The 14243-nt window shown below is 49.3% G+C and overlaps 1 protein-coding gene across 3 annotated transcripts in view; it reads right to left on the bottom strand.

Moving 5' to 3' along the window:
• Nucleotides 1-14243, bottom strand: part of ZBTB16 (zinc finger and BTB domain containing 16) — a 196809-nt gene that overhangs the window by 18680 nt on the left and 163886 nt on the right. For all 3 annotated transcript variants that reach the window (XM_081172555.1, XM_081172556.1, XM_081172554.1), the window contains exon 5: nt 2961-3131. In XM_081172555.1, the coding sequence (XP_081028681.1) occupies nt 2961-3131 (171 nt within the window). The remainder of the gene's footprint in view (nt 1-2960; nt 3132-14243) is intronic.

Genomic DNA, 14243 nt, shown 5'->3' with positions numbered 1-14243 from the left:
GACCACTCCTGTTCTGTTCCTGACAAGTAGGATGGGGGGAGCAGGCTTCAAGTAAGGCCTGATCACCCTGACCTCTGAGTTTCGACCAGGCCTGCCTGCTCACCTCAGGGCCAACAAACGTGTCAGCATTTCATTTTCCCCATCTTCAATTCATTTCTTCACATTTCCACATCAGTTTCCATTTTTTATTAAAAAATATATATGAAAACTCTTCACCAACATTTTAGTGCAAATCCCTCCTAATATATACAGTGGTACCTCGGGTTACAGGTGCTTCAGGTTACAGACTCTGCTAACCCAGAAATAGTACCTCGGGTTAAGAACTTTGCTTCAGGATGAGAACAGAAATTGCGTGGCGGCAGCGTGGCAGCAGTGGGAGACCCCTTTAGCTAAAGTGGTGCTTCAGGTTAAGAACAGTTTCAGGTCAAGAACAGACCTCCAGAACGAATTAAGTTCTTAACCTGAGGTACCACTCAGGTTTTGCAAAGTACATAATCTTGCAAAGCAATATAATGCATTTTGTTATCCTGCTTCCCCAGATATATTTACTTTTATGCACACTCTATGCCAGTATACACATTTTGTGCAGATTACGAGGCTGAAGAACTACATTGCAAAATTCAGAAAAGTGCAAATTTCAATGTGCGGCTGCATTTTGGTTAGTGTCTTGTTTTGGAAAGGTAGTAAAGGTAAAGGGATCCCTGACCATTAGGTCCAGTTGCAGATGATTCTGGGGTTGTGGCGCTCACCTTGCTTTACTGGCCGAGGGAGCTGGCATACAGATTCTGGGTCATGTGGCCAGCATGACTAAGCCGATTCTGGTGAACCAGAGCAGTGCACGGAAACGCCGTTTACCTTCCCGCTGGAGCGGTACCTATATATCTACTTGCACTTTGACGTGCTTTCAAACTGCTAGGTTGGCAGGAGCAGGGACCGAGCAACAGGAGCTCACCCCGTCGCGGGGATTCAAACTGCGACCTTCCGATTGGCAAGCCCTGGGCTCTGTGGTTTAGACCACAGCGCCACCTGTGTCCCTATTGGAAAGGTAGGTTCACCTTTAAATGCAAGCCAAATTGAAGTCATCCCCCCGCCCCATTACTCAGGCTGGTAGGACAGGGAGGTGGCAGTGGTGGAGGCAGATGTTTTGGAGTGCCCCTTTCCTGAAAGGGAAGAAGCTGGCATGGGCTTCCTTGGCATCCACAGAAGGAGGTTCTACATACTGACTGGCACTGCCAACCCCTTTCTCCTTCCTCACATATGATCTGTTGGCTTGGAAGTGGCGGCAGGTGCTTTGCAAACTCAAAAGCATCATGCAGGTGCCCAGAAGCAGCATCTCCAAACAGTAATTGTTTTATGGGCAGCGTAAAGTGGATAGCCTTTGTAGGGAGCAAAAGATTTCACAGAAATAGTTTTGTTGCAGGCAATCCTAAGTAAAGTTCTCATTTAAACCTCCAACAGTGTTTATGGCAGGTCCTAAGGACTGTGCATTTACTAGTGAAAATGCCAAGCATAATCCCTCCTGGAGGTACAGTTTCATTTTGAATATGCCTCAACTTTACCTTATGCCCAGAACTGGGAATTACAGTGGTACCTCAGGTTACATATGCTTCAGGTTACAGACGCTTCAGGTTACAGACTCCGCTAACCCAGAAATAGTACCTCGGGTTAAGAACAGACCTCCAGAACGAATTAGGTTCTTAACCAGAGGTACCACTGTAGTTGCCCTGGGACCCCAAACACCAGGAGTCCTTGTTGCAGATCCATAATGTACCCCCTGCCACTCAGAGAGGATCCTTGGATTCACAGTTTGTTACAGGGAGGGAGGAATGAAGGATATACATCTCCCTATTCTCAGTGAGAATAGGGAAATAAGAAGGCAAATAGAAGGGGAAGAAATGGAGGCAGTGAGAGATTTTACAGTGGTGCCCCGCAAGACGAATGCCTCGCAAGACGAAAAACTCGCTAGACGAAAGGCTTTTGCGGTTTTTGAGCTGCTTCGCAAGACGAATTTCCCTATGGGCTTGCTTCGCAAGACGAAAACGTCTTGCAAGTTTGTTTCCTTTTTCTTAACACCGTTAATACAGTTGCGACTTGACTTCGAGGAGCAACTCATAGAACGCAGTGTGGTAGCCTTTTTTGAGGTTTTTGGTGATTTTTGAAGCTTTTCCAAAACTTTTCCGACACCGTGCTTCGCAAGACGAAAAATTGGCTAGACGAAAAAACTCGCAGAATGAATTAAATTCGTCTTGCGAGGCACCACTGTACTTTCTTGGGCTCCCTGATCACTGCAGATGGTGACAGTAGTCACAAAATTAAAAGATGCCTGCTCCTTGGGAGAAAGGCGATGGCAAACCTAGACAGCATCTTAAAAAGCAGAGACATCACCTTGCCAACAAAGGTCCGTATAGTTAAAGCTATGGTTTTCCCAGTAGTGATGTATGGAAGTGAGAGCTGGACCATAAAGAAGGCTGATTGCTGAAGAATTGATGCTTTTGAACTATGGTGCTGGAGGAGACTCTTGAGAGTCCCATGGACTGCAAGAAGATCAAACCTCTCCATTCTTAAGGAAATCAGCCCTGAGTGCTCACTGGAAGGACAGATCGTGAAGCTGAGGCTCCAGTACTTTGACCACCTCATGAGAAGAGAAGACTCCCTGGAAAAGACCCTGATGTTGGGAAAGATTGAGGGCACAAGGAGAAGGGGACAACAGAGGGCAAGATGGTTGGACAGTGTTCTCGAAGTTACAAACATGAGTCTGACCAAACTGCGGGAGGCAGTGGAAGACAGAAGTGCCTGGTGTGCTCTGGTCCATGGGGTCACGAAGAGTCGGGCATGACTAAACGACTAAACAACAACATTCTCAGTGATGTTGCCTCAATCCCATTTTCACTGAGGGAGTTTGTCGCAGTTCCCGCAAGCCAGTCTAAGTTTAACATCCAACCCTTTTGTGGTCTGCTTACCTGTATGGGAGCGCAGGTGCCTCTTGAGGGCTGTGTGGCTGGGGAAGGTGCGGTTGCACTCGCTGCAAATGTAGCTGCGCACTCCGGCATGCACCTCCATGTGTTGCTGCAGAGCGGTCTGTGTCTGGAATCGTTTCCCGCAGAGCAGGCAGAAGACGGCCATGTCCGAGCCTGGAGGGAGAGAGGGAGAGGAGTTCTCATCAGCTGTTTCCCCTTTGTACCATGCCTGAATGAGTGTTCTAGACACCAGCAGCACAGCATGCGAGGCTGGGTGGAACTGGGAGTAGAATCTCATCTTAAACTGCACCACAAGTTTCTAGACCTCATAGGTGTCAAGGTAAACGAAAATGTGCTGGAAACAGCCAACCCCAGACAGGAGGGCAGAGGAAGCAGCAGCTGAGGCTTTAAAGAAATTGCTGTGTTTAAAAGCATGCAAAGAAATGCAGTTCAAAATTCTACTAGTTGAACCATTTGTTCTGTTTTTGTCATCATGGAGAGAAGCCAGGAATTATGCAAAGTGCCGAAGTCTCGCCCTCTAAACACTGAAAATGTTATTCAGTCATTTCACTGGCTTTTTTTAAAAAAAATAAAGCAGGTTATCCCAAAGCCAAATTCAGTGACTTTTCTGCTAATCCCCAGATATCTTGATGTACATGTGGCCCAACCCAGCATATTAGCTGTTCTCATGCCTATGTAGAAACAAACAAGTAATCAGATAAGCTTAATTTGTGACAGCTTATTCAGACTGCAACATTCAGACTGGAACTTCAGTTTGGTTTTATGGGGAGTGGTGCAAACAAAGGTTTGCCAATGGCAAGATGGCTGCAGAAGCAGAGGGACACCTTACATCGTATGCACCAACACAAGTGGCTTTTGATATAACTATCAAAAGGAGTAATCAGAAAAGCATATTAGAAAAACGTATGCCTCCACTAATGAAACCTGATTGCACTAGTTAGGAAGGAAATTAAAATAAAATAAAATAAAGGGCAAATTAAAAAAAAAGTAGAAGTGTTATGATGTGCACATGGTGGCTTTTAAATTTCATCAGCTGAAATTGGGAAGAGAATGCTTTTTTTCCTAATGTGCTTCCAGAATATCCATCTGCAAGAAGGAGGTAATTTTGAAGAAGTAAAATTAAAAATATTAACTATCACTTTAAAGATGCCTCTTTGCAGGAAAGTGGAGAGGAAAGCAGAGAAGAGCCCCTGGCTCTCTTTTCATCTGATGACTAGTTAATGACAACAGTAAGACTTTTACAATGTAACAGCAATCTGGAAATACATGGAAGCTGAAGACTTGCAGGAAGGTAAACAACACAGGAAGGAGGAGCAGTTTAGGGTATTGGGCATGGCTTACTTCCAAAACAGCAGCAGGCAAACCTACCAGCCTCTGACCCCAAAGTTCTCCTTCCTGTCTTCAGAAACCCAACCCATATTCTTGGCCAATTCTGGCCTTCAGAGAAGGCTGGCTCACTCAAGAATTCAGGTGCGTTGATTGCCTCAGGCGGCAGGGTGCTTAGGGCAGGAGATCCCAAGGTCAATCTTTTTCTCCCCACCCTTGTTTCTTATGCCAATCTTCACTCACCCTGTCTTCCCTGGTGACCCATTTTGGCGTTTGCCTCAGGTGCCGAAATGTCTTGAGCCGGCCCTACCTTTGGGGACTTTAGCTCAAAGGCATAGGGCATGTTTTGCATACACAAGGTTCCAAGTTCAATCCCCAACATCTTCCGATATAACTAGAAAGGCTCCTGTCCAAAACTGCAGAGAGCTGCTGTAGACGACACTGAGCTGGAGGGACCAAACATTTGACTTGACTTAAGCCAAGCTTCCCATGTTTCCTCAAACACCAACTTTTGGAGTAGCTCCTCAGGAGGTGGAACGCCACAACTTTGCAGGAAGCAGCTAAGGATATTGGCTTTCTTAGTTTTGCCCAATAGATGCAGAGCTGGCCTTTGGTTTAGGGAGAGTTTCAGATGTTTAGGGCTCTGGAAGCCCCAGCAAACAGCTGATTGTCACGACTTCAAAGCACCACACAGGGCTTTTTGCATGCGGTTTGCAAAGAGCCACCTGCTGTGTTTTGAAGTCTATCCAATCAGCTGATCGCTGGTGCTTTAAAAGCCTGGTGATCACTGGGACTTCAGAAGCACTGCATGAAGGGCTCTTGGAGCACTGATGACCAGCTGATTGGTGGCATTGCGGAAGCTCCCTTTGGCTCATCCCAATCCTGATGTCATGTGTGATGTCAGGTTATTGGCAGGTGGGCATGGCTCAGACAAATAGGGAAGGTGCAGCTGGCCAGAGATTCTCCACCCCATTCTGTAGGCTTGTTGACTGCCCAGGTGTGTCTGGATTTCTAACCTGAAATACATCTTTGTGAAATCTGAACAGGAGGCGTGCTTCCTGATTACTGACACCTTCAATGCTGATGGCCCACTCAACCCCTACGCATATTCAATCAGAAGAAATAGGTGGGGAAATAATATTCCCTCTTTCATCCCTTGCACTGCTTGAAATCCACTGGAGAAATGTCAGCCAAAGAGCTTACAAGCCTATGAACCAGGGACGTAAAGTTGTTCAATGGCCTGTATCCATAGAGGCAGTAAATCTGCCCCGCGACCACATTCCAATATTTACACATCGTCAATAACAAATACCCAATGACCTTTGTGCTATTAAACAATTTGCTTTTGTTTATGCATAGTTGATTGTTCTGAAATGTATGAGTCAGTGCAAATTGCATTGCCCAGGGAAGATTAAAGCGAGGAAATGCTGGGGGTTTTTTTGGAGGCCCATTAGAACGCGGGGAGGGTGGAAATAAAATTATCTCGAAAATTGTATTAGCGATTCATTAGCGACACCACACTATTGCAAGGTAAGCACTGGATCTGCACTGCCTTTAAAGGAAAAAAGAAAGAAAAGAAACGAGAAGCAATTCACACTTCATTTACGTGCCAGAAATGAACCCTCCAGGAATACGTTTGCAAGGAATAGGGAGAGATGCCAATTGTTCCTATTGCAACAGCCAAATCGGGCTGAATGTCGGGTGAGGATTGTTACAGGACAGCATCCGCATGCCAGAACTGTGACTCTATTGCCACATTTAGTCCAGGTGAGAAGAAAGAGGCAATTTCTAGAAGCAATTTTTTTGGGGTGGTGGTGGTGCTCACTCAAACGAAACAAGCTTCACGTTAGAGTAACAGCAAAATCTTATGGAAATTATATGTGCCCATTTTCATCTCCCAACACAGTCCCTGTTTCTATCAATAGCAGAATCTTGCACCTAAGGCCTCTTAGAACATAGAATGAGTCCTACTGCATCAGATCAAAGGTCCATTTAGTTCTGCATTCCACAGCAGCTCACTAGATGCTTCTGGGAAACCCAGAAAAAGGGCATGATGGCAAGAGAGAGCCATCCCTGAGCATTATCAAATAGACTAGAGATGATGGGAGTTGTACTACAACAGCACCTGTGGAGCCAAAGCTGAAGAACACTGAACTAGAACCTGGAAGGTCAGGCCTAAATATTGTGCCACCTTGAGCTTCTTGGAGGAAAGGTAGGCTAGAAATGTAATACAGTGGTACCTCAGGTTAAGAACTTAATTTGTTCTGGAGGTCCGTTCTTAACCTGAAACTGTTCTTAACCTGAGACACCATTTTAGCTAATGGGGTCTCCCGCCGCTGCCACGCGATTTCTTTTCTCATCATGAAGCAAAGTTCTTAACCCGAGGTACTATTTCTTGGTTAGCGGAGTCTGCGGCCTGAAGCGTATGTAACCCGAGGTACCACTGTAATAAAAACCCCCAAACTAAGAGTTCTCTTCCACTGTGGTTTTTGGGGTTCACTGGCAGATAGTTTCATTTACTCTTCACAACCAGAAGCCACAGACAGACTTCTCGTCCTCTGTGCCTTTGCCCAATTCTCTCAGGAAGCCATCTAATCTAGTGGCCGTTTCTACATCTTGCACCTGCAAGTCCAAAAAAATGAAATACCTCCTTTTGTCTCATAAAAAGGATCCCTCTTCTCTCTGACATCCACCCATCCATCCCTCAGAGAAAGAGATGCCCAGGCACTTGCTAGAGCAGGCTTCCTCAACCTCGGCCCTCCAGATGTTTTTGGCCTACAACTCCCATGATCCCTAGCTAGCAGGACCATGATCCCTAGCTAGCAGGGCCAAAACATCTGGAGGGCTGAGTTTGGGAATGCCTGTGCTGGAGTCACCGCAAAATCTGTTTCCACCTGTGTATAACCACACGTGCTTAGACCTTTAAGGGGAACCAAGGGAGCAGGGCAAGAGAGCAGCACAGCTGGAGACAATTCCAGGTGCTTTCACCTTCCGAGCGAAAGGCTCTCATTACCCTGCATCGTAAGTGCCGACTTAATCAGGGAGAGGGACCTCTAAATAGAAACAGGCTTTTTTTGGGTAACAATTTGCAGAACAAGAAATGTGTCAGTGCTGGGGAGGAAGGAAGATAGAGAGGTACTATGAAGTCAATAAACCCAAAGCGTTGCCAAAAGGAACCTCACTGCTCTTGATGTGGGCTTTTGCAGCATTTTCCCTACCTCTCCAGGGCACGCGGAAGAAAACAGAAAGGTTGCAAACACTCTCAGAACTCAGAGACTCTGCACTTCTTAAATAGGTATCTATACCAGGCAACAATTTCTGGGTTGCCAACTGATCTGACTTACCTTGCTCTTTTGCTTTTAAAGGCAGCGTGTTATGTGGAAATGCTATGGGAAGAGCTCATGAGCATGAACCTTTTGTTCGTGTGGAAGATCCCAGGTTCAGTTCCTGCCACCTCCAATCTCTGACAGCTGCCAGTCAGAGTTGACAGTACTGAACTAGATGGACTTGGTATAAGGCAGCTCCTGGTGTTTGTTCCTAATCAAGGGGGGAGTTTCCTGTGGCACTGAGAGGTAACCTGATCTCTTGCTAATGCCTGAAGACAGTGGAACATCATCCATTGAGGTGAGTGGGCATTGCCCCACCAAACTCAGTCTTCCCCAAGCCAAACCCCCACCTGCTTGCCTTCTTACAACCTGTCACGGAGGTGGCCCTGGCTGTCAGCTTCCTCCTCAGTCTCAGTTTGGTCGTTGCAGAACTCAGCAACATGAGAAGAGCCTGCTAGATCAGGCCAATAGCCCTAATGCCAGATTGGGCTGCATGCTGCCATTACTGATGGGAAATCAAATGGAGTGTGATGAGAGGGTGAAATAAATGCTCTTAAGAATGCCTTGTATTTATAAGCATACTGCCTCTGGCAGTGGAGGTACAGCATAGCCGTCAGGGTTCTCCTGACAGCCTTTTCAGAAGAAGGGAGGTAAAGAGTCTAGAACAGGCATCCACAAACTCGTCCTTCCAGATGTTTTGGGACTACATCATCCTTAGCTAACAGGACCAATGGTCAGGGATGATGGGAACTGTAATCCCAAAACATCTAGAGGGCTGAGTTTGGGAATGCCTGGTCTAGAATTTGTTGGCTCTACTATGGTTGCCTTCCCTGCCTTCTGCCTACTAGTCCCATTGGACAGTAGCCAGCCCTGACCAGAGAGACACAACAGCTGATGTTGGGTGGCTAGGAACTGAGATCTTAAATATTCCATGGTGTCATTGGCTCGGCCAATGATTTCAGGGCACTGGGAGAAAATTTAAATGGTAGTCACTGCATTTAGGTAAGGTAAAAATTAGGAGACCGGGGCCCACCAACGTAGGTGATGGTTAGAAAGTTGGACTAGGAGCTAGGAGACCAGGATTTAAACTCTCAGCCTTAAAGCTCACTGGGTGACTTTTAGCCAGTCGCTATCTTACAACCTAACCAACCCTCTTCTTCTTTTTTAAAGAAACTTCATTCATTTTTAAAACAAAGACAAAATACAGACAGCATCAAACATACTGATACAAAAAGGGAGGAAAGCAAAGCTAGGTAGATGGAAGGGAAGGGAGGGTACAGGGTTATTCTGAAGATAAAATAAAGAAGGTAGGAACCATTTCATGGAGAAAAGGTGGGCTATAAATGTGGTAGCAATGGTAGGGCACCCATAGAGGGCACTTTCCCCAGGACCCTTCAAACCTGGAGCCAGTCCTGTGGTGACATCTCCCCACTCCCAACCGAAACCCACAACCGAACCAATCCTTCTCAAAGAACTCTGTTCATGGGGTGGGGATGGAGAAAACTCTTATGAATGCAAGCTGCTTCCTTGCGCCCCAGCGACCGTCGATGCATCGGGTAAAACCTCCTTTTTCATTCAAGGATGTGCCTGCCCCCTCTTCTACACAAAACCCTGCAGCACGCCGGCTCCGTGGGAGACAGGTTTCTGTCTGCATCTTAAGAGGATGCAAAAGAAGCTGGGCTGACAGCAGAATGTACAGTTCAACTCCCCCACTCCCGACGTTCTCTTTATCTCCCTCTCTCCCCACACCCCGATTTGTAACAAACACTTTCTCCTCCATTCCTCTTTTGGAAGTGCCCCCCTCCCTTGCCAGTGGCACCACTCTGGCCTGCATTCCAGCTATTTTCCGCCTTGTGTTGTCGATACGGTGCGTATCGCTATGCGCACACATTTCACAGCTGATGTATGGCAGATGCTTTTCCATACTTCGACAACCGCCCCCAAAAGCCTCAAACAAAAGCAGGCTGGGAAGAGCCTTTATTGGCAACTATTGCACATGGCTAGTGTTGGCCCCTAAGGACAGGCAGGGAAGGGTCAGTACAAGGATACACGGTTCTTTCCTATCGATATGTCCCTGAGTGAGTGCTTGTGGGCCCTGCTTTTGCCACTTACCATCTGGCTTGGGGCGGGGCCTGGGGCCTCATAAGGACTGCGTGCTGCTTGCGGCCTGCTGCCCAGGAAGACTCCCTGAGTGAGTGCTTGTGGGCCCTGCTTTTGCCACTTACCATCTGGCTTGGGGCGGGGCCTGAAGCCTCATAAGGACTGCGTGCTGCTTGCGGCCTGCTGCCCAGGAAGACTCCCTGAGTGAGTGCTTGTGGGCCCTGCTCCTGCCACTTACCATCTGGCCTGGGGCGGGGCCTGGGGCCTCATAAGGACTGCGTGCTGCTTGCGGCCTGCTGCCCAGGAAGACTCCCTGAGTGAGTGCTTGTGGGCCCTGCTTTTGCCACTTACCATCTGGCTTGGGGCGGGGCCTGGGGCCTCATAAGGACTGCGTGCTGCTTGCGGCCTGCTGCCCAGGAAGACTCCCTGAGTGAGTGCTTGTGGGCCCTGCTTTTGCCACTTACCATCTGGCTTGGGGCGGGGCCTGAAGCCTCATAAGGACTGCGTGCTGCTTGCGGCCTGCTGCCCAGGAAGACTCCCTGAGTGAGTGCTTGTGGGCCCTGCTTTTGCCACTTACCATCTGGCTTGGGGCGGGGCCTGGGGCCTCATAAGGACTGCGTGCTGCTTGCGGCCTGCTGCCCAGGAAGACTCCCTGAGTGAGTGCTTGTGGGCCCTGCTTTTGCCACTTACCATCTAGCCTGGGGCGGGGCCTGAAGCCTCACAAGGACTGCGTGCTGCTTGCTGCCTGCTGCCCAGGAAGACTCCCTGAGTGAGTGCCTGAGGACCCTGCTCCTCCCTGCCACTTACCACCTGGCCCGGGGCGGGGCCTGACAGGCCTCACTAGGACAGTGTTACTGCCGGAGAGGCACAGAGTGTTTTTAAAATGTTTTTTAAAAATTTTCTTTGGATTTTTTGTATGTGGGGGGTGGGGGTGGGATGGATGTTTGGTTGGGCTTGGGGAATTATTATTTTTTTATTTTGATGTTTTTGTAATTTTTACATTTTTTTGTTTGTATTGTTTTATTGGTTTTGTTTGTTTATTTAAGGTGTTATTTTGTTTTTAGGGGGAGGGTTCAGGGCTGCCGGGGAGTGGGCCCCAGCCCACAAAATGGCTGGGGCATGTTCCACAGGGGGGGATGCACTGGGACAACCGATCTCAGTGATCACGGGTAGGAGGAGGAGTTACGCTAAGACCAGACCATGTCATTACAGAGGAGGCAGGTTTAGTCGTTGTCTGAGGACTATCCCTGCCTCCGGGTCTGGTCCTGTCCGGATGGACACTAGAATCAGCAAGGGATACCCACGTGACCTGAAGGTGCTGCTGTGCAATGCCAGGTCAATGATTCGTAAGACCACTGCCATCCATGACTTGATCATGGATGGAGGATTTGACCTGGCATGTGTAACAGAGACTTGGTTGGATGAAGCAGATGGGCCTGTCCTTGCCGCTGCTTGTCCACCAGGTTTCTCTTACGCACAGCAACCCAGGTCACGTGGGCGGGGAGGGGGGGTTGCAGTGATTTTTAGGAAGTCATTAGTTTGCACCAGGCGTCCTATTGGGAAGACCCAGTTTTCTGAGTGCATGTTCTGGAAGTTGGGCAATAGGGGCAGTACAGGATTCCTTTTGGTGTACCGACCTCCCCGCTGCACCAAGGATTCCCTGCCCGAGCTGCTTCAGGTCGTGGCGGATGTTCTCCTGGAGACACCTAGCCTGGTCGTCCTAGGGGATTTTAACATCCATGCCGACACGACCTTACAAGGGGCCGCTCGGGACTTCGTGGAAAGCATGGCCTCCATGGGGCTGTCCCTGAATAAGTCTGGCCCAACCCATAGCCGTGGACATGCCTTGGACCTGGTGTTTACCTCTATGGATGTTGGTGATCTGACACTAAGTAAAAGCGAAATGAAAGAAGTGCCATGGTCAGATCACTTCCTGGTGCAACTGGACTTCTCCGCGACCCATCCCCTCTGCAGGGAGGTGGGACCAATTCGGATGGTCCGCCCCCGCCACTTAATGGATCCAAATGGTTTCCAGAGAGTGGTAGGGGATGCTTTATCCCATGTTGATGGCCTTTCAGCCGATTCCCTGGTGGCCCGCTGGAATGTGGAGTTAACCAGGGCTATTGACTGTTTGGCTCCGAAGCGCCCTCTCCGATTGCATGGAGCCCGGACAGCCCCGTGGTTTTCCACGGATCTGAGGGCAATGAAACAATCGTTGAGACGGCTAGAGCGCCGGTGGCGGATAACTCATTCCGAATCTGACCGGACACAGGTTAGAGCTCAACGTCGAGCCTACCAAGTGGCGATAGCGACGGCGAAGAAGAATTTCTTCACCGCCTCTATTGCATCTGCAGAAAACAGCAGCAGGAGACTTTTTCAGGTGGTTCACAATTTAGCGGAACCACCTGCAACATCGGGGCCCAGTACGGGCCACATGTTCTCCTGCAATGATTTTGCAAAGTTTTTTGCAGATAAAATCGCCCAGATTCGGGAAGAAGTAGACTCCACCGTGGGAGCAGGGCCGGGGCGGGAGAGTGCTAGAGTTCTGTCTAGTCAAGTTGAGTGGGATCAATTTCAATCTGTTACCTCCGAGGATGTGGACAGGCTGCTTGGACGAGTGAAACCAACCACCTGTCTCCTGGATCCTTGCCCATCCTGGCTTATAAAAGCTAGCCGGGAAGGACTGGGCGATGGGCTTCGTGGGGTGGTGAATGCTTCCCTCCGTGAGGGAGCCTTCCCAGACCCGCTGAAAGAGGCGGTTATTAAACCGCTTCTTAAAAAACCATCTTTAGATGCGGCCACGATGGCCAACTATCGCCCAGTCTCAAATCTTCCATTCCTGGGCAAGGTGATTGAGCGAGTGGTTGCTGAACAACTCCAGGCACGCCTGGAAGAAGCGGACCATTTGGATCCCTTCCAGTCGGGATTCAGGCCTCATCATGGGACTGAAACTGCCTTGGTCGCACTGGTTGATGATCTCCGGCGGGCTAGGGACAAAGGTGAGAGCTGTTTCCTAGTTCTGCTGGATCTCTCAGCGGCGTTTGATACCATCGACCATAGCATCCTTCTGGACCGTCTTGAGGGGCTGGGAGCTGGGGGCACTGTTATACAGTGGTTCCGCTCCTTCCTCCTGGGCCGTGTTCAGAAAGTGGTGGTGGGGGATGAGTGTTCAGACCCTTGGGCCCTCACTTGTGGGGTGCCTCAGGGTTCTGTCCTCTCCCCCATGCTTTTTAACATCTATATGAAGCCGCTGGGAGAGATCATCAGGAGGTTTGGGCTGGGTGTTCATCAGTATGCGGATGACACCCAGCTCTACCTCTCTTTTAAATCAGAACCAGTGAAGGCGGTGAAGGTCCTGTGTGAGTGTCTGGAGGCGGTTGGAGGATGGATGGCGGCTAACAGATTGAGGTTGAATCCTGACAAGACAGAAGTACTGTTTTTGGGGGACAGGAGGCGGGCAGGTGTGGAGGATTCCCTGGTCCTGAATGGGGTAACTGTGCCCCTGAAGGACCAGGTGCGCAGCCTGGGAGTCATTTTGGACTCACAGCTGTCCATGGAGGCACAGGTCAAATCTGTGTCCAGGGCAGCTGTTTACCAGCTCCATCTGGTACGTAGGCTGAGACCCTATCTGCCTGCGGACTGTCTCGCCAGAGTGGTGCATGCTCTGGTTATCTCCCGCTTGGACTACTGCAATGCGCTCTACGTGGGGCTACCTTTGAAGGTGACGCGGAAACTACAACTAATCCAGAATGCGGCAGCTAGACTGGTGACTGGGAGCGGCCGCCGAGACCATATAACACCGGTCTTGAAAGACCTGCATTGGCTTCCAGTACGTTTCCGAGCACAATTCAAAGTGTTGGTGCTGACCTTTAAAGCCCTAAACGGCCTCGGTCCAGTATACCTGAAGGAGCGTCTCCACCCCCATCAGTCTGCCCGGACGCTGAGGTCCAGCGCCGAGGGCCTTCTGGCGGTTCCCTCACTGCGAGAAGCAAAGCTACAGGGAACCAGGCAGAGGGCCTTCTCGGTAGTGGCGCCCGCCCTGTGGAACGCCCTTCCAGCAGATGTCAAAGCGATAAACAACTATCTGACATTCAGGAGACATCTTAAGGCAGCCCTGTTCAGGGAAGTTTTTAACGTGTGACATTTTACTGTATTTTTGGTTTTTATGGAAGCCGCCCAGAGTGGCTGGGGAGGCCCAGCCAGATGGGCGGGGTATAAATAATAAATTATTATTATTATTATTATTATGTCCTGCAAACCTCAAAAAGCTTGCAGAGTCTCATATCACCTTAGATACTGTAGGTCCCCTCCCCAAAATGCCACTGCAAATTCTTTTCTTCTCTGTGCTTTTTTGGGGGTGGGTGGGTATGGTAAAGGTAAAGGGACCCCTGACCATTAGGTCCAGTCGTGGCCAACTGGGGTTGCAGCGCTCATCTCGCTTTATTGGCCGAGGGAGCCGGCATACAGCTTCCGGGTCATGTGGCCAGCATGACTAAGCAGCTTCTGGCGAACC

This window comes from Podarcis bocagei (assembly GCF_964188305.1).
Source record: "Podarcis bocagei genome assembly, chromosome: 15".
Classification (NCBI taxonomy): Eukaryota; Metazoa; Chordata; class Lepidosauria; order Squamata; family Lacertidae; genus Podarcis; species Podarcis bocagei.
The sequence above is the reverse complement of the archived record's forward strand: the minus strand, read 5'-3'. Positions and strand labels throughout refer to the sequence as shown.